At 40.7% G+C, this 19,482-nt stretch overlaps 1 protein-coding gene across 1 annotated transcript in view; it reads right to left on the bottom strand.

Moving 5' to 3' along the window:
- lmbr1l (limb development membrane protein 1-like) overlaps positions 1 to 19,482 on the bottom strand; it is an 83,614-nt gene that overhangs the window by 18,218 nt on the left and 45,914 nt on the right. Inside the window, exons 4-15 of the mRNA XM_073070979.1 lie at positions 18,274 to 18,413; positions 16,122 to 16,225; positions 14,081 to 14,207; positions 12,844 to 12,912; positions 9,316 to 9,380; positions 8,219 to 8,291; positions 7,862 to 7,948; positions 7,646 to 7,722; positions 5,331 to 5,408; positions 3,218 to 3,291; positions 2,405 to 2,495; positions 1,228 to 1,294 (exon numbers count right to left, since the gene is read on the bottom strand). Of these exons, the coding sequence (XP_072927080.1) occupies positions 1,228 to 1,294; positions 2,405 to 2,495; positions 3,218 to 3,291; positions 5,331 to 5,408; positions 7,646 to 7,722; positions 7,862 to 7,948; positions 8,219 to 8,291; positions 9,316 to 9,380; positions 12,844 to 12,912; positions 14,081 to 14,207; positions 16,122 to 16,225; positions 18,274 to 18,413 (1,052 nt within the window). The remainder of the gene's footprint in view (positions 1 to 1,227; positions 1,295 to 2,404; positions 2,496 to 3,217; positions 3,292 to 5,330; positions 5,409 to 7,645; positions 7,723 to 7,861; positions 7,949 to 8,218; positions 8,292 to 9,315; positions 9,381 to 12,843; positions 12,913 to 14,080; positions 14,208 to 16,121; positions 16,226 to 18,273; positions 18,414 to 19,482) is intronic.

Raw genomic sequence — 19,482 nt, forward strand, 5'->3', positions numbered from 1 at the left:
TGAGAAGAAAGCAAATTTTACAGATGTAAGTTTTAATAACTGAAACCAGGGAAACAAGTCCTGATTAAATTCATGGAGTTTGGTGCCACCTGCTGGCTGGCTGAGACAACTCAAACATATTCCAAGATGGCAAAAGCTTGTAATGATTCAGAGAGGTCACTCTTTTCCAATTTTGGTTCAGAAATCTCCAGTTGGCACGTCAAAAATAACACTTCACAACTTAACATGTTCTGCAGAATCTGAAAACTACCACTTTTGTACCATTTTACATTGGGGTTGCTATTCCTCATTACAAAACAAATCTCAATATAAATAGGGATAAGGCAATTGGCCTCTTTCTGTGTTGTAAAACTTTTATGAAAGGAAAGACTTTCAGTTCTATTACAGTACTCACATCCCTTTTGGGATATTCCAAAACAATGCACAGCAGTTTCACTACTTCTGAAGTAATGAGGGGTCATTTCTCTTCCACTAAACATAAGATTCCATTCAGGATTGGCAAAAGTTGGTTATGGGCATGTACAGAGATGTTAATAATATTATTTCAATGTTTTGCTCCATTCCTTTCAAAAGGCCAGGGCTTTGCTATGCCAGTGCTGCCTTGACAGTGTCTCAGCCATGACCATTCATCACAACTAACCCTTAAAAGCAAGTATGTACAAGAAAGGAGCAGTGTGGTTGTGAGGGTACTGTCCCACATGCCTTCAAATAAGACATCAAATGGAGGCCTTGTTTGCTTTTACAAGGATCCACTTGGAGAGGATCAAAGGGGTTTCAGGTGCTGCAAACAACATTCCTCCTGCAACCCAGAGGTTAGTGGTCATTTACCTCTTACTGTTTGTTGGGCATCAAACTGACTCTAAGCTTGGATACATAATGACTGCGCTTTAACTCGTGAATTAGCAGTGGTGCTCTGTAATGAAGTGGTACACAGGCATGTTCTTTCCCATTTGTATACAGTGTTCACTTTCATAATTACAGACAAAAAAAAGTGTGCACAATGGTCAAGATAAAAAACAGAGTTTAGGTTGATTTGTTTCCCTCCCTTATCTGAGCATGTTGAGGTCAATTGGAATGTCCCAACAACCAAGTCAATAAACTAAGACAAACATTTGTTGAGCCTAACAAGTGTTTTAAATTCAGACTGAGATGGTTTATGAGATCCAAAAATATGGACTGGAAGTTAAGCACAAACTATAGTCTGTGGAAGTATGCACAAACACTTACCGAGTGTACGGGAGAATACCGGCAGAGCCGAGCTCAGAACAAGTAGTGATACACAGTTCCCAATTATCTAGGTGAAAAAGATTTATCAACAGCTTTATGTATTACAATAAAGATAATGGAATCCTTTAAATCACTTTTAATCAGGTCATATCCGGAACACTGAGACCATATTTGGTCTCCTCATAATATAGCTTGAAAGAGGTTCAGAGTGGGGCCTTATCTGCACTAAACAATAAGGACTGTAGAACAATTAATCTAGCTTTACCAGGCACAATCTAGAATACTATCCAGTTTTGGTCCCCTGATGTAGGACAGGGCATCCAGGCTTTAGAAGGAGGTTCAGAATGGAGCTATGAGAGTATTATTATGATATAACAGCCCTTTATTATCAGCATGAATAGAGATATATGAAGCTTTTAACTCCAGGAAGAGAAATTGGGATCATCCACATCCACAGTTTAGGAAGGGGATCAAACACAAGAGTACATGTTGCAACAAGAATACTGAGATTGGATGTAACATGACAGATCTTTTCACAGGCTTTATGTGCCATCATTTTATTCCAGAGTTTAAGTGAATGCAAAGTCAATGCAAGCTTATGAAAACGGACTAGCTGTGGGCCAGTGTTGCCAGAAAAAGCTTGATCACCTTCGGGAGCATGGCAGACCATAGCCTCCCTTTCCCAAGACCAACTTTTTTTGATTTTCTACCTTTCCTAGGAGTCAACTTATGGGGAGAGCGGCACTGATTGCAACTTACACCATGGAAGTCTTTTCCTGTTCCCTTTTGCAACATACACATGAAACCATGGATGAAGTCAAATGTTAATGATGGTAGGACTGTGCTGCTAAGTTGCTGGTGGATCCAGCGCAGTTGATAGCTAAATGAGGCTCTGTGATAAAATAGTATTCAGGCGTAGTTTGCACATTAGCAAACAAATTAAACATTCTTCACAGTCACTAATATACAGGTTTTTGTCAGATTGAGTATTTATAGTATTTAAACAGACAGAATCTGATGGGAGATTCAGAAGGGTTTATCAACCCTTTAGTCTCTTGCCTAAAACAGAGCTTGTACAGTGATGTGCTATTAATTGTGTTGTTCTGTTACAACTCAAACCCAAAAGTCTGGACACAAATGCATTATTATAAACAGGTATACATACGTCAATGCCTACCTTGGTCATGGTGGTGTCCTGCTTTCTGGGGGTAAGTTTGATGAAAAGTGGTGAACGATAAAACCCAACGACTGATGCCACCCATAGGTAACTGCAGTGAAGTTAAGGTACAAAAATACTCAAGTGACAGACAAAAATCAACTCCAGAGCATCATTCTCTTTCTTACTACCATCTATAGTACTAGGGTTCAGGGTGTTGTGTTCTCATCCAGATGAGAAAGGTGGAGGGTTCAAGTCTTGTTCCAAATATGCGAGTATAAATGTCCAACACTCCATTGTACTACCAAGGGAGAGCCACACTTTCAGAGATGCCATCTTTCAAATGAAATATCAACTCTAGGTCCAATCTGCCTACTCAGGATACAAAAGATCATATGACACTATCCTCAGAAAGAACAGGTTAGTTCTTCAGAGCCAAAAATCAAGAGCTCACTTTTAAGGGCTCATACAATTCATGTTCTCAGTATTTTTTTTAAAAAAATGCACTATTTATCTTCTTTTGCACATTGGTTGTTTGTCAGAATTTATCTATATTTTTCATAAATTCTATTGCATTTCTTTAATATCCTGTAAATGCCTACAAAAATTAATCTCAGGGTAGTATATGGTGGTATACACTTATTTTGATAATAAATTTTCTTTGACTTTGAAATTTATTCCTCCAATATTGCTCATAAGTAGATTGGCTCGTTTCCCACATTACAGCAGTGACTACACTTAAAAAGTACTTCATTTGGCTCAGAAGTGCTTTGGGATGTCCCAAGGTTGCAAACTACACTATGGAAATGCACGTTTTTTGTTTGGAAAGGATACAAAATGAGAACAACTTCCATAGCCGCTCCAAATGAACCAAACATAGAGAGAGAGACTTTTCCCAGAGGAGGATCCTGGAATAGAAAAAACACTTAGTAACACTGCACACTGCAGTCAGACTTCATAACAGAGCCACTCAGCGTTCAAGACACCAACAGCTTCAAGCTAGGTCTGCAGTCACATAACAAAAATTGGTTTCAACTACCGGTACATTTGGGAGAATTGAGGGAGAAAGCATCCACAAATGCTGCTCAACCTCACATGTTAAGGACATGATACTGGATATTGGTCAGTACCCCTGTGCCTGTGTTAATTCAGCACGGAAGTCCATCAGCATACCATCAATATGACCTACAAATATTAAGCTTCCATTTTCCTCCATAGTACAACCTAGATATTGCACACAATAGAAAGTCCTGTCCAGTCTGATCCACCGTTCGATCATGGCTGATTTATTTTCCTTCTCAATCCTATTCTCCCCGTAAAGCAGAGATTTATAGGTTCTAGATTAGTAAGGTTGTCAATGATTTGGCCTCCACAGCTGTCTGTGGCAATGAATTCCACAGATTCACTATCCTCTGGCAAAAGAAATTCCTCATCTCTGTTCCAAAGCGATGCCTTTCTATTCTGAGGCTGCGCCCTTTAGTCCTAAACTTTTGGAAACATCTTCTCCAGATCCACTCTATTTCAGCCTTTCAATATTCAGTAGGTTTCAACGAGATCCCCCTTCATTCTTCTAAACCCCAGCCACCCCTCATCCATATTCAGCTAGAGGGACAAGATTCACACTCAGAATCACAGGGGAGGTGGAAGTCATCACTTGGCAGATCTGCAATTTCCATTCAGGATTTTGTTCTTGTTTCCGATCCTGGAGATCCCCTGCTGGTCACTAAAACTCTGTGGAGACTAGACAGGTCTCAGAGGCTAAGAGGTAGACAAACTATTTTAAATTTGCTTGTGATTACATCAATGCATTTTGCAGTTCCACTGTGTACAGAATGAAAGGAGGGTTTGCTTCTCACATCGTTGGAAGCACCAGTTTAGCAAGGGATTAAAATGAGTTTTGTAAATCAAATTAGATCAGGTTCTGTTCTACAGGTTTCCCGACACACGGGACTAAACAGCTCAAAGCTTGCTCACCCAAACTAAATGAGCTCTAGCTTTGAGAATTCAATTGTACTCCATGTAGTCAAACCATCCACAGACCTTGATGCAAAACTGCCCTCATATTTGGGCTTTGTTTAGCTCTGACTTTGATGATTTTTAGACAATATAAAGCCGTCGTACTCTAGTGATTCTAACCATAATCACAGTACAATGGCTAGACAAAATAGGAATAGATTTTAAAGGAGTTGGGTAACTTAACCTTCTACTCTTTACTAAAGCACGGGTGGATCATAGGACCAGGAGATGACCATTCAGCCCCAGATCTTACATTGTATGATCAGCAATCTGCAATTTACCCTCATTTATCCATAACAGATTAGATTAGATTAGCTTTATTTATCACACGTATATCCAAGCATACCGTGAAATGCTTTGTTTGTGTCAACAACCAACACAGTCTGAGGATGTCTGGGGGCAGCCCACAAGTGTTGCTATGCTTCCAGTGCTAACATAACATGCCCACAACTTATTAACCCTAACCCGTACAGCTTTGGAATGGGGGAGGAAACCAAAGCAATGTGGACATAGGGAGAATGTATAAACTCCTTACAGACAGTGGGAGGAATTAAACCCCTATTGCTAGCACTGTAAAGCATTGCACTAACTGCTATGCTACCAGGCTGCCCTTGCCAAATTAAACCCATCCTACTGACTTTTCTCAACAAAGGTGGGCTTTCTTAAAGAAAAAAAGCAAAGCGATGCAAAATGTGTGCGCTACTTAGATGACTTTTCCTAAACATGCATGCAAATATGACACACAGTGAATTAAGCCAAAGCTAAAAGTGCTCAGGTTAAGCAGTATCAGAAGAACAGCTCAGATGAAAGGTCCTGGACCTGAAACATCAACTGTTTTTTTCCCCTCAACAGATGCTGCCTGACCTGCTGAGTATCCATCATTTTGTTCTTACTCCAGATTTACAGCAAAGTACATATTCAAGTTCTTTACCTGCATTCCTTTGGGCATGGCTGTTTCATCAATTAGTAATTGAAGGATGTGGAACCCCACCACCAGGACGGAGATTCCCTGAAACACCAGTGATAAACATATGATTTAAGAAGAGTGTACTCCAATCTCCACCAGCTAGGCATACATCACACTCAATCCTAAAGTGAAATTTGCATTGCTTCCTGGTTTAGCATCAAGTAGCAACTTAAAACTGCTAATACTCTTTGCAACCAAACATAACACTACCCTCAAATTGGAGTGGTAAATAGAAGGTTCACGAAGTTGTATAACAGTAGTTCTGCCAGGGACAGAGAAAGTCTTATGCTACATTTGGTAGTGATGCAGCTCAATTGGAACGACTTGATGCCTTTTTGTTCCCCAGAGTTAGTATGAACAGTGCAAAGACCGAATTTGATTTGACTGAGTACACCAATTCCTAAATAATGAAGTAACTTTTATTTATAGGTTGAGTAATGCACAATTGCTAGTTCCAACAGAGCCAAACAAGTTTGTGCCAAAAGTCAACAAATAGCTCCTCTCAATGAGCCCTTTAATGTGAAGTTGAACTTTCCGGATTCAGCACCATCAATCAACTACCACACAATAAAAAGTTTATTTTAGAACTAACAACCGATCATTATTTCACCCATCTCCTACGGCCATACAAATGACAGCCAGCCAGACGCTAAGCTACCAGCATCATTAATAGTGATCATTTCATGCTTACGGTCAGAATCATAGTTATATACAGCACAGAAACAGCCCTTCAGGCCTACATGAGCTAGCCCAATTTGCCTGCATTTGTCCCAAGTCCCAATGTATTTTAAATATTATTGTATCTGCTTCAACCATTTCCATTTTCCCACCACCCTCTGTGTAGAAAATGTTGTTCTTCATATCCTTTTTAACCTTTCCCCTCTCACCTTAAATCTACACCCTGTAGTTTTAGACTCTCCCTACCCTGAGGAAAATGCTGTGATGAACCACTTTATCTATGCCTCTGATGATTTTATAAATCTCTATGAAAATTACCTCTCCAGGGAAAACAGTCTCTCCTTATAACTCTAGCCCTCCAGTCCCAGTAACATCCTCGTGAACCTTTTCTGCACTTTTCTAGCTTCCTATAGTGGGGTGACCAGACCTACGCACAATACTCTAAGTGCGGTTTCAACAACATTTTGTTCGTGACATCCCAGCTCCTGTTCTAAGAACCTTACATGCTTGTATTCAGTTCAAAGGCTATCCTCATCACCTGCCTGCCTGTCACCACTTTAAGGGAACTACGTACTTGTGTGCCTTGGACCCTCGGTTCTACAGCACTCCCCAGGGTCTAACCATTTACTGTTCAAGTCCTGCCCTGGTTTAACTGCAGACACTCAGCTCGAGTGAAATAGTGCTGAGGGGAACCTTGCGACAAGAAAAAAACCAACAGCTTAAAATTATAACAAAAAAAAACTGGCACAAAACCGACCTCAATGTAGCAAATTTGCTTTGAACTTGTGTAATCTCAAAGCCACTGAGAGCACAGAACTACAAAAGGCCAGCTTATAGGAAGTATGTTGGTACAAAGCAAACTTCACCAAAACTCTGCACTGAATGGATTTAAACTTACACTTTCACCAAGCTCTCTTTGGAATCAAGGGCACAGTGTTCTGCTGTCAGACATTCAGTAAAGAATTCCAGATATCAACAGTTCCCAAATTCTGGAAAATCCTGCAAGTGATCACCTTGCCACTATTTTTTTGTTAATTGTAAAAGATCAGAGTGGGCATATCAAAAAATTAGGATATTGCAATAGACAATTCAACCTTGATAAGATCCAAAGTGGTTTTGCAGAGAAACACTTAATATTTCTAATCATACCAGATATACAGTGAACTTGCAATGTTTTTAAAATTCAGGAGTTTGACTCAAAACAAAACCTTGAACAGCAACAAGGTCAGACTAAAAAGTGCACTGCTGTGCACTTGGTAAATTTGTTCAGCGATTGCCTGCATTCAGTTGGCAAAGCACTTAAAAAACAGCTTGCAGTACACTTTGTAAACAAATATTCTATGCAATCAGCAACTCTGTATGAGCAAATAAGAAAGGATTGGGTGCACTGCATTTCCTACGTGAACAAGGTGCATTTTGAGATGAAGTGGACTGGAATGAGGTGTCTGTGTGTACCTTGCATCATTGACCGGTACATGAATTGATCCATAACATACAAAATAGTTGAGGGCCAAAATTTTCACTTTTTATGTTTGGGCAGGCAAGAGGGTAGAATTTCTTCCCCCTCCCCCAAAAAAATTTATAATCCATTATTCACTTACAGTTAATATCAGAAGCAGCAACATTGCCAACAAATAACCCAGATTTCTCTGCCAGGCTGACGTTCTTCTTCTCATCTCTATAGGAATAGATATGTTGTTTAATTTGGAGAGAGAGAGAAAAAAAAAAGAGCAAGAGAGAGAGAGAGAGTGGGGGGGGGGTAAGGGGGCAGGCGGAGGGGGTTGGGGACAAAGAGACAGAGAGACTTTTTCTCTTACCTAGTTTAAGCCTCCTAGCATGTATAGCCAGAAACTGGCGTTTGAGTGACTCCACATTGAAAAACACCCAGCAGGTTGATAAGTTGCCTGCAACCATAACAAAATCTATGCATTAGTAACCATGTTGATTTAAAGAAACAACAGGTAAAATGGTCATTTAATTGCAGATCAAGCTTGCCAATGTAGCGATTTGGGATATAAAGCTGTACAACACAATAGAAGCCAAATTTAAGAAAAATAAATTTGTTGTTTGCGAATGCAATACTTATTATTAGTATTTAACACAAAGAAAGGGATGTTAAATCCAGCTAAGCTTATTTCACCATTGATGGCTGTGTAAAAAGCAGTTTTCCAAACCATTTAACTTGTGTGCCAGAGCTGCCTCTTCAAATATTGTACAGTTGAGCTGTTCATCAAGATCTTCTAAAGTCTGAAAGTACAAGAACAAGATGAATGAAATATCCCCTCTACCTTCAACGACGTGATTTATAGAGCACCTTTAACAGAGTCAGAGCGCGCTACACCACAGAAAAAGGCTCTTTGGGGGCTGGCGGAGAAGGTAGAGAAACAGGGAGAGGGGGAGGCCAAAGGTGCATGCACTAAACACTGACTTGAAGGGGGTGAATACCTCACTTCAAAAATAAAAGAGTAGGCGAGGCAAGTGGGGGGGGGGGGGGGGGGCGGAGGAGAGGGAGAGAACTCTCTCCAAAGTTCTAATGAAGTGTTTATAATTGACATACACTTCTCACCACAGTGACCACCTCTCTCTTATTAAAAGCTACTGCACCAATCTTCTGATGTTACTTTGCATTGGAGAAGGACTTCCCTTATAAACAATGCCATCTTTAGAACACTTTTTTCTGCATGGACTTGCTGACTTCTTTCAACAGCCTTCAAAATGTCTTTCTTTATATTTTATTTATCTCTGCTGGTGGAAGCAAGTTTAAACTCGCTGTGAAATCTTGCATTTCAAAAACTTTCTACTCATTGACCAATGGCAGAAAGAGAGAATTTCAAGGCACTCAGTGTTTTTGAAGCATATTCATCGCTATAATCCACAGTTTTGCATAGAGTGAGAGCCCAAACAAGGAGATAATTGATTCGACTCCTTCCCCCTCCCCACCCCCAACCAAATTAAATGGTGCTGCAGAAATATTGATAACTTTCCCATTTATCTTCTAAAAGGAACCACAGGACATTTTACATCTTGGTTTATAACACAAGGGCACTCAAACATAAAGAGTTTGCATCACATTTCCTTGCATTGAAAATTGACATCATCTTTCTTCCCAATTATCAGCCAGGTGACCCTCCTGCAATGTACGCTCACCAAGACATCAGTCAGCCTGCAAACGCTGCTCAAAAGGGATGCCAGATGGCCGCTCGCATTCAGAGATCCCCACCTGTAAGAAGCAGTAGGTTGAGCAGGACCAAAGGTGTTCGGAGTTACTCACCCTGGGTTTCACAAGCAGCTGCCCAGTGACGGTGAACATTCGGGACAAACCAAAAGGAGTGCATGCTGGAAAGACAAGACAATTTTGCAAATCAAAGACCTTTGCAATTTGTGACCTGTGCCCACAAATTTAGAGGAGCGAGAGGTAACTTAATTGAGATGTGCAATATTTTGTTATATTGACAGAAGATCAGCAGACTGGCAGCAGCCAAAGAATGCCTTTTCTGGTTGGCTGCCAGTGAATAGTGGTGTTTCACAGGGGTCTGTGTTGGGACCGATTCTTTTTACGTTCTACGTTAATGATTTGGATGATGTAATTAATGGCTTTGTGGTCAAATTTGCAGATGATACACAGATAGGCAGAGGGGCAGGTAGTGTTGAGGAAGCAGAGAGTCTGCAGAAGGACTTGGAGAATGGACAAAGAAGTGGCAGGTTGGATATAGTGTAGGAAAGTGTATGATCATGGACTTTGGTACAAGGAGTAAAAGTGTAGACTATTTTCTAAACGGGAGGAAAATCCAAAAATCAGAGATGCAAAAAGACTTGGGAGTCCTCATGCAGGATTCCCTTACATTTATCTTGCAGTTTGAGTCAGTGGTAAGGCAGGCAAATTCAATGCTAGCATTCATTTTGAGAGGACTAGAATATAAAAGCAAGTATGAAATGCTGAGGCTTTATAAAGCATTGGTCAGACCACACTTGGAGTATTGTGAGCAGTATGGGGCTCCTTATCTAAGAAAAGATACACTGACATTGGGGAGGTTCCAAAGGAGGTTGACAAGAATAATACCAGGAGTGATAGGGTTAATATATGAGGAGAGTTTGATGGCTCTGGGTTTGTACTCACTGGAATTTTGAAGAATGAAATACACTGAATATTGAAAGGCTGAGATACAGGTTTCCCCCGATATCCGAAGGTAGAGCGTTCCTATGAAACCGTTTGTAAGCCGAAATGTCGCAAAGCGAAGAAGCAATTACCATTAATTTATATGGGAAATATTTTTGAGCGTTCCCAGACCCGAAAAATAACCTCCCAAATCATACCAAATTAACACATAAAACCTAAAATAACACGAACATATAGTAAATGCAGGAATGATGTGATAAATATACAGCCTATATAAAGTAGAAATATTTTATGTACGGTGTGGTTTCACTTATCAAAAATCTGGAAGACAGCGAGCTGAAATCGATTTGGAGAGAGAGAAAAAAAATCCGCTCGTACACGCAAGCGCACATACACGCATGCACACACAACTGCCCGCACAAGGCTTCACGGTCATGGTAGTATTTCTGGGGGTAACACATGCATAAAACGGGCGTCTTTCTTTTCGTAAAAGCGAAAATCCTCTTTGGTTAGTGAAAACGGGTAGGTTTTTTGTAACAGCGAGCCGTTGTAAAGCGAATGTTCAAAAAACGGGGGCCACCTAGAGAGTGGAAAGGATGTGTCCAATATGAGGGAGTCGAGGACCTCAGTGCACAGCCTCAGAATACAAGGACATCTCTCTAGAACGGAAACGGAGGAGGAATTTCTTTAGCCAGAGGGTGGTGAATCTGTGCAATTCATTGCTATAGATGGCTGTGGAGCCAAGTCATTGGGTATATTTACAGCGGAGGTTGGTATGCTCTTGATTGATAAGGGTGTTAAAGATTATGGCAAGAAGGCAGGAGAATAAGGTCAAGAGAAAAAAAACAAATCAGCCATAATAGAATGGTGGAGCAAAATGGCTCAATTCTGCTTTTGTCTTATGGTCTATAATAAAATAAAAGGAGAGGCTGACTGGAGAGCTGCTTGACTATTTGCTCAAGTTTGACTTCCAACAGCTTAGGGCAGGGACAGGGATAAGGAATCAGCTGCGCAAGGCACAAGGAGAGGTGCTACACTTTGGGAGGACAAACCTCAATAGGGATTACATGGTGAGTGGTTTTCACTGAGGAATGCAGTAGAACAGAGGGATCTGGGAATATCGATCCACAATTCAATTAAAGTGGCATCACAGGTAGAGAGAGTCGTAAAGAAAACTTTTGGCACATTGGCCTTTAATGCATTGAGTATAGGAGATGGGATGTTATGTTGAAGTCGTACAAGACGGTGAGGTCTAATTTGGAGTACTGTGTTGAGTTTTGGTCTCCTTCCTACAGGAAAGATGTAAATAAGATTGAAAGAGGGCAAAGAAAATTTACAAGGATGTTGCCAGGTCTGGAAGACCTAAGTTATTAGGAAAGATTGAATAGGTTAGGACTTTATTCCTTAGAATATGGAAGATTGAGGGGAGATTTGATAGAGATATACAAAGTTATGAGGGTATAGCCAGGGTAAATGCAAGCAGGCTTTTTCCACTGAGGTTGATTGAGGATAGAACTAGAGGTCATGGGTTAGGTGAAATGTTTAAGGGGAAACTTCTTCACTCAGAGTGGTACGAGTGCAGAATGAGCTTCCAGTGGAAGTGGTGGATGCGGGTCCATTTCAACATTGAAGAGAGATTTGGATAAGTACACGGATTGCAGGGGTATGGAGGGCTATGGCCCGGGTGCAGGTTGGTGGGAGTAGGCAGATTAATAGTTCAGCATGGACTAATAGGGCAAAAGGCCTGTTTCTGTGCTGTAGTGTTCAATGACGCTATGGGATGTGGAGATCAGGCAAGTGTGGACAAGGTGCGTGATCTCTGTGAATGCTTTCCTTTTATGTTTCACTCTCCATTTTATAAGAAATGTGATCTACTGCACTGGCTGTGATAGCTAAAATTTGTCTGCATTATTCCATGGTTTTTAAAAATGTTTTATTCATTTAGCGATACAGCACAGAGTAGACCTTCCAGTCCTTCGAACCACACCATCCCAGCAAACCCAATTAACCTTAGTTTAATCACAGGACAATTTTCAATGACCAATTAACCAAGACCAGTATGTCTTTGGACTGTGGGAGGAAACCGGAGCACCCAAAGAATCCCACACATTCCACAGGGAGGATGTATAGACAGCTTACAGATGGTGCTGGAATTGAACTCTGAACTCCAGAACGCCCTAAACTGTAATAGCATCACGCTAACCACTACATCACCGTGGTGCCCATTATTTCTTTTTACTATAATTCATTATAGATGTTCAAGTAGGACTGAGAAGACAGGGTTAATTGCTCAAATCAACACTGTAGTTTTTAATCAATTTAAAAATAACATTCTTGACAACATTTCTACTTAAAACAATAGCAGCAATTAAAATGTTGAAATGCTGTAGAATTTTCAGAAACAATTAAGCCCAACAAACAAAAACTGGCTGCATAAAACAAGAGAACTTTGTGCCAACATGCAAGGGAAGTCAAACTGTTTGGAAAGTCCTGCTCCAGTTGTGTGGTTTGTCTGTTCAACTAAAGCTCTATCCTGGCAGCAAATAAATGTGAAGGCGTCACTGGTCAGATCCAAAAAATTAAATAAGTAATGTCGAAGAGTTGTTTCTAAATACAATTAGCCATCATGAGATATACAAATCAGAGGCAACACTGGCTATAAATATTTGTGGAGTTACTTACAGAGAAAAAGCAGGACTCCAAATAGAGAGATGAAAGAGTATAGATAGGGCAGGTAATAATACCACAGATCTGTTGGTGAAAGAAAATGCACATTAGAATACAGTTTAACAAAGAACAGAACAGCAGCAAACAGGGTGTCGACACTCAGCTGTTAAACTCAACGGCTGTAATAACTGAGGCTACGTCCACACTACACCGGATAAATCTGTAACCGAAGCTTTTTCTCTTCGTTTTTACCCTCCATCCACACTAAAACGGTGTTTTCGTCCCCCGAAACTGGAGCTTTTCAGAAACGCACTCCAAAGTGTGTATTTTTGAAAACACTGTTCGGGCGGATCAGTGTGGATGGGGTAACCGGAGAAATCTGGAAACGCTGTCAGACGGCAGCGTGCCATTTCATTGTTTTCTTGAACACAACCTAACAATTTCAGAACAGACGGCAACGAGACTGACGCCAGAAGAGTTAGAAATGTGCTCACCAAATACTTTGACCCATAACTTACTGAATAAATAAGTATACTCACTTTGCCCTGTTTTCTGTCCTTGCTCGTATGAAGGTGGTTTACCTATTTATGCAAGTACTTCTCTGACAATAGATGTGTAACAGCCTAATGTAACATTGTATGGAAGTACAAGATAACACTGATGCAGACATGTTTTATACATTTAACAAGGTGCTTTATTAATGCAACAGAGTTAGTCAGTTTTTCAATGTTCATCGTCAGCCGGGTCATACTGTCCATGAACTCCCTGTCGGTTGCCTCCGTACGCTCCAGCATTTGTTTTTTTTTAAACTTTCAAGTTCTCCTGCGCGAGAGCCAACAGCTGTCTGTCGTTTTAAGTTTTTCTAGTCTGTAACTACACAAACGCGCACTTTTACGGCGAGATCCGACACCAAACATGTCGCTTATTTTCGATAGATGTGTCCTGCACATGCGCAGGAGGAGGAGGAGATTCGCCGAAATCTCCGTTTCAATGTGGACAGAGATATTTTTAAAAACGCATAGTGTGGACGCCTATAGTTTTTACGCGAAACCGGTGTTTTCAAAATTATCTGGTCTAGTGTGGACGTAGCCTGAATGTGCCAAGTCACAAGGATGGGTGAATCTCCATCCTGAAGTAATGCAGGTTTGGGAGGCACGATGTTGCCTTCCAAATCAAGGGACTGGGATTGAAGGATTAAAATAAACATCATTTCTTGCTGCCATGTCTCCTCAACTTTCCACAAGGTACTCACTATACAGAGATTCTCTACTAGCTGCATCATCATTGGTAATTGCAAATGCCACCCAGATAATCCCTAGAACCAGTAAAGTCAGCAGAAAGAGGACGACAGACGTTTCATATACTCGAGCCATTACGCCCTGTTTAAAACAAAAACATTTATCAATTAGAAGCAACACAAACAAAATGCAGGAGGAACTCAGCAGGTCAGGCAGCATGACCTGGATGGTGGGGTCCCTGATGATAGATGCTACTTTTCTATGACAGCATTTAATGGCGATGTGCTCACTGGTGGGGAGGGCTTTACCATGAATGGATTAGGCCGTATCCACTACTTTTTGTCGGATTTTCAATTTTAAGGGCACTGGTATTTCCATACCAGGCTGTGATGCAACCAGTTAATAAACTCTCCACCACACATCTATAGAAGTTTGTCAAAGTGTTAGATGTCATGCCGAATCTATACAAACTCCTAAGGAAGTAGAGGTGCTGTTGTGCTTTCTTCACAATTGCACTTATGTGCTGGGCCCGGACAGGGTCTCTAAAATAATAACACCGAGGAGTTTAAAGTTTCTGACACTCTCCACCTTTGGTTCTCTAATGAGGCTTAACAGCCTCTGGTTTCCTGCTTCTGAAGTAAATAATCAGCTCTTTGGTCTTGCTGACATTGAGGAAGAGGTTGTTATTATGGTACCACTTAGCCAGCTTTTCAATCATGGGTCCAGCATGCAAGAAGACATGGTGGCAGCTCTACTTTCTTAGAGAGTTAGCGCATCATCTGAAATTTGACAAACTTCTATAGACATGTGGTAGAGAGTATACTGACTAGTGTTTCCATACCAGGCTGCAATGCAACTAATGCCCTCGAATGGAAAAGCCTACAAAAAAAAAAAATAGTAGATACAGCCCAGTCCAGTACAGGTAAAGCACTTCCCATCACTGAGCACATCTACGTGGAAAACTGGCACAAGAAAGCAACATTCAGCAAGGACTCCCACCATCCAGACCACGCTTTCTTCTCAAGACTGCCATCAAGGAGGTGGGACGCGAGCCTCAGATCACACATTACCAGGTTGAGAAACAGTTATTACCTCTCAACCATCAGTATCCTGGACCACGGCGAATAATTTCACTCCCCAACATTGAACTGATCCCACAACCACTTCTAACTCACTTTCAAGGACTCTACAACTAACATTCTCAATACTTATTACTTTTCTTTTTTAAAAAAATGTATTTGTGCTACTTTTGCACATTGGTTGTTTGTCTGTTTTTCATTGATTTGATTGTTTCTTTGTATCTACTATGAATGCCCTCAAAAATGAATTTCGGGTTAGTGTGTGGTGACATACACATACTGTATGTACTTCTATAATACTTACTCTGAACTTTGAATATATTTAAAAACAAACCAGCAAATGCAAAGCCTAACAAGATGCTATCAAACACAAATGGTCAAGCTACTCATCACTGAATCTGACTGGAACACAAAATAACTTTTGGTGTCATCCTCCTCTGTCAAAATTACTGACAAACCCAGGGTCAAAGGTAACTTCCTGTTCCTTTTCTGTCTGACCAAATGCTATCACCTTTCCCCCATCTTTCCACTCTCACTTGCAACAAGTGGCTCAATGAACCCAGTTTTCTTTGATCTCCAGTTTTCTTCAGCTCATCAAGTCAACCTCTCATTAGTCCAGAGTCCACCCCCACCCTCATCCAAAACTCTTTCTTACGCTTCTCTCACCTCTTCTGCTGTCTCTGAACTCATTCTGCCCATGAAAAAATGACTCTTGCTCTTTGTTAAGCAATGCAAATTCTGTCCTCCCACAAGAGCACCTCAGCTAAAGGTGGAAGGAAGTAGAACTTATGTCCTCATTCATTGTAAATTTACACCTTTTATGCAACAATCACAACTGTTTTCCTGCCAAAAGTAACACACACCATTCTAACTGAAATAACAGCTATTTTAAGGTATTTTATTTTGATCAGTAATACTTACAGGCATTTACTGCTGAAATTCCAGGTGTCTACAACATAATTGCATCCTTTCTTACCTGCTTTGAGCCAACAAATCCTTCTGATTCAGTGAAGAAGTATGCAAAAGGCATCAGAAACACCAGAGAGATGTTGGAGAAGAGGAAAACAAGGTTCCACAGGCCTGCAGAGAGAAGAGACGAAGGACCCTTACAATCTCTGTAGAATTACCTGTCAGAATCACTGAATTTGAAATATCCCTACTGCACAATGTGGCTTTTCAAACTGGCATCACTGAAGCTTAGTTATCCAAAATAACCAAAAAAACCTTATTTATAAGCTAACTGGGAAAGCAAAACAATTTGAATAGATTATTCAATCATAATCCACTATAGTAGGATGCTTCTATTTTGGAAGCCATTAGAAATGAAACTTTTAAAAAAATATACAATTTGGAACAAATACCAGGTTTCATCCACTGACAGTCATCTGAGCCAAAACATTAATCCTTACAGTACACTGCAAATCTGGATAGCAAAAAGTTTAAACAGGTGAATACTTTCTTGGATATTCAGGCAACTCCTTTTATCTAGACAAAGATCACACAAGTAAATGCACTCTCTCTCACCTGGGCCGTTTGTGTTAGTGTTGAAGAGATTAGTATTTACGTGCACCATTGTCAGTCCTGGAGTTGGCAATTGCCGACACTCCAAAAACAAAAAGTGGATGACAAAGTGGCACTGAATAAGAAGAGACAGAGAGTTCAATTACCAAAGGAAAAATATCTCAGTCTAGATTTGTGGGGCAGCTGGTATGATCAAATGGCCATTTTCTTCAAACCTGCAAACTTACTTTGCATTACCCCAATTTAACACTAGATGGCAGCATTAACTGAAGGCGAAGTGAAGGATAAAGTAGGTCTTCATTTTCAAGTGTTAAAAATTATTAACTGAATAACAATCTAAGTTGTAGTTCAGATCAATTATACGTAGACATTAAATTAAGTGAGCTATAATAGTCAGTGAGCAGCAGATTGTGCTTTTGAGTTCCTATGGCCAGCAAATTAATAGTGATTATTCCTCTCTACATCTTCTGTTGCCCTTCAGTAGCAATTTTATGTGTTGTATCATACCCTGTCCCAAAGGGCCCAACCATTGCAAAGTTTCTGTCATGTCCCAGGTGACACATCTTCTAGGAGACCCACACGCTCATGCAAGTGACCAAATCCCACTCAAAACTGACTGGCAGGATAGTGACTTACAGTAGAAACCATGGTTCCATTTCCCCATTAACTGACACAATTGCTGCTTCAGCTAGAGGTCAGGAAATGAACATTTAAAAAATCTTGTCAGCTGTTTTACTCTACCTTTGTATAAGGGGACATTCTATTTAGACTGTGTGCAGTATTCTTTTATTTTAAGAACACCGTGGCTGTGATTTGAGGGCAAAATAATGTAATTTATTAAGTTAGAAAACTTCCCTTTTGATCTTGCCTTTTGAAGACTTCAGTACACTTCCCTAAATGAACTAAGTCTCTCTGAATTCTATAATCAAAAAGAGGAACCTAAGTGTACAAGGGTAAAGTTAATTGGAAGTGGCGTCACAAGTAGACAGGATGGTGTTCAGCATGCTGGATTTCACTGAGTATAGGAGTTGGGACATTATGTTGCAGTTGTACAAGTTGTTGGTGAGGCTGCATTTGGAATACTGTGTACAGTTTTGGTCACCTTGTTTTCGGGATTAAACTAGAAAGAATGCACATTCACAAGGATGCTACTAGGTCTAAAGGGCCAGATATATGGGGAGCTAGTTGGCCAGGCTAGGTCTTTATCCCTCAGAGTATAGGAGAACATCCTTTACAGAGATATTTTAAATTATGAGAGCCATTGATAAGATGAACAGTAACAGAAGTTTCCCCAGGGTAGGGCAGTCCAAAACTACGGAGCATAGAGGGGAAAGATTTAAAAGGGGGACTTGAGGGGCAAATTTTTCAGATGGTGGTGAGTCTATGGAACAAGCTGCCAGAGGATGTAGTTGAGGCAAAAGTACAACTGTACCAGTTATGAAGCACTTGGATTGGTACATGGAGAGGGGGTTTAAAAAGTCATGTGTCGAACGCAGGAAATTGGGACAAGCTGGATGGGCGCTGTGGGGACTTGCTGGGCCGAAGGGCCGACGTCCGTTCTGCATTGCTCTATACATTATCTAGGAGCAAATCCAATGAATACTCACCATGAAGAAGTGAACCATTCAACCATTGAATGTAATAGTTTTCAGGAAATGACAGCAGAATCTCATTGCTAATGATTGAAAATGGAAGGAGAAAGACAGCGCCAGCAGATACCGCAAGAGTGAACGTACACATCCAAAGCCTGTTCAAACAAAATATTGTTAGTCAAGCTCTTTGAAGTTGTCTACTTTACAACACAAAGAATAAACATCTTACATTAAACGTACAGGCAGAAGGGACCAAGGTTTGAGAAACAGAGTTCACTTCCTTCTCTAAAGGTGCCATTGATTAACTGGGTCATTGCTGTGCACATCCTTCGTGTCCTTGGTGTTGGCTACACTTACACTCAGTGGCTGCTTTATAAGGTACACCTGTACGTTAATGCAAATATCTTATCAGCCAATTATGTGACACCAACTCAATACACAAAAGCAAGCAGACATGGTCAAGAGGTTCAGTTGTTGTTCAGACCAAACATCAGAATGGGGAAGAAATGTGATCTAAGTGACTTTGGCCATGGAATGATTGTTGGTGCCAGACGGGGTGGTTTGAGATTTCAGAAATCGCTGATCTCCTGGGGTTTTCATGCACAACTGTTTCTACCAGGGGTTCCCAGCTTTTTTTATGCCATGGGCCAATGCCATTAAGCAAGGGGTCTGTGGACCCCAGGTTGGGAAACCCTGGTCTAGACTTCCAAAAGAATGATGTGAAAACCAAAAAAAAAATCCAGTGAGCAGCAGTTCTGAGGGCAAAAATGCTTTGTTAATGACAAAGTCAGAGGAGAATGTCCAGACTGGTTCAAGCTGACAGGAGGGTGACAGGAACTCAAATAACCACGCATTATAACAGTGGTGTGCAGAAGGGATCTCTGAATGCACAACGTGTGGGACCTTGAACTGGATGGGCAGCAGAAGACCACCAACATACAGGAAGTACCTAATAAAGTGGCCACTGAGTGTATATAGCAAAGTGAATCCAGAAGGACCCCATTAAAAAAAGTCCTGAACCTGCCAAAGAGGCTAAAACACGCTAGTTATGTGTTTGCACTCAGCAGATATTCAGGAGGCACCTTCCCAGGGAAACATAGCTGCTTTAGTATTTTTGCAGACTCTGCTTGCCAACTAGGTTAAAAGTGACTCCTAAGCATTTCAGGCCAGCAATAATCCTTGGAACACTGCAGTAACATTTTTAAGCCTTAAGCAGAACTACAC

Source organism: Hemitrygon akajei, chromosome 18 (assembly GCF_048418815.1).
Source record: "Hemitrygon akajei chromosome 18, sHemAka1.3, whole genome shotgun sequence".
Lineage (NCBI taxonomy): Eukaryota > Metazoa > Chordata > Chondrichthyes > Myliobatiformes > Dasyatidae > Hemitrygon > Hemitrygon akajei.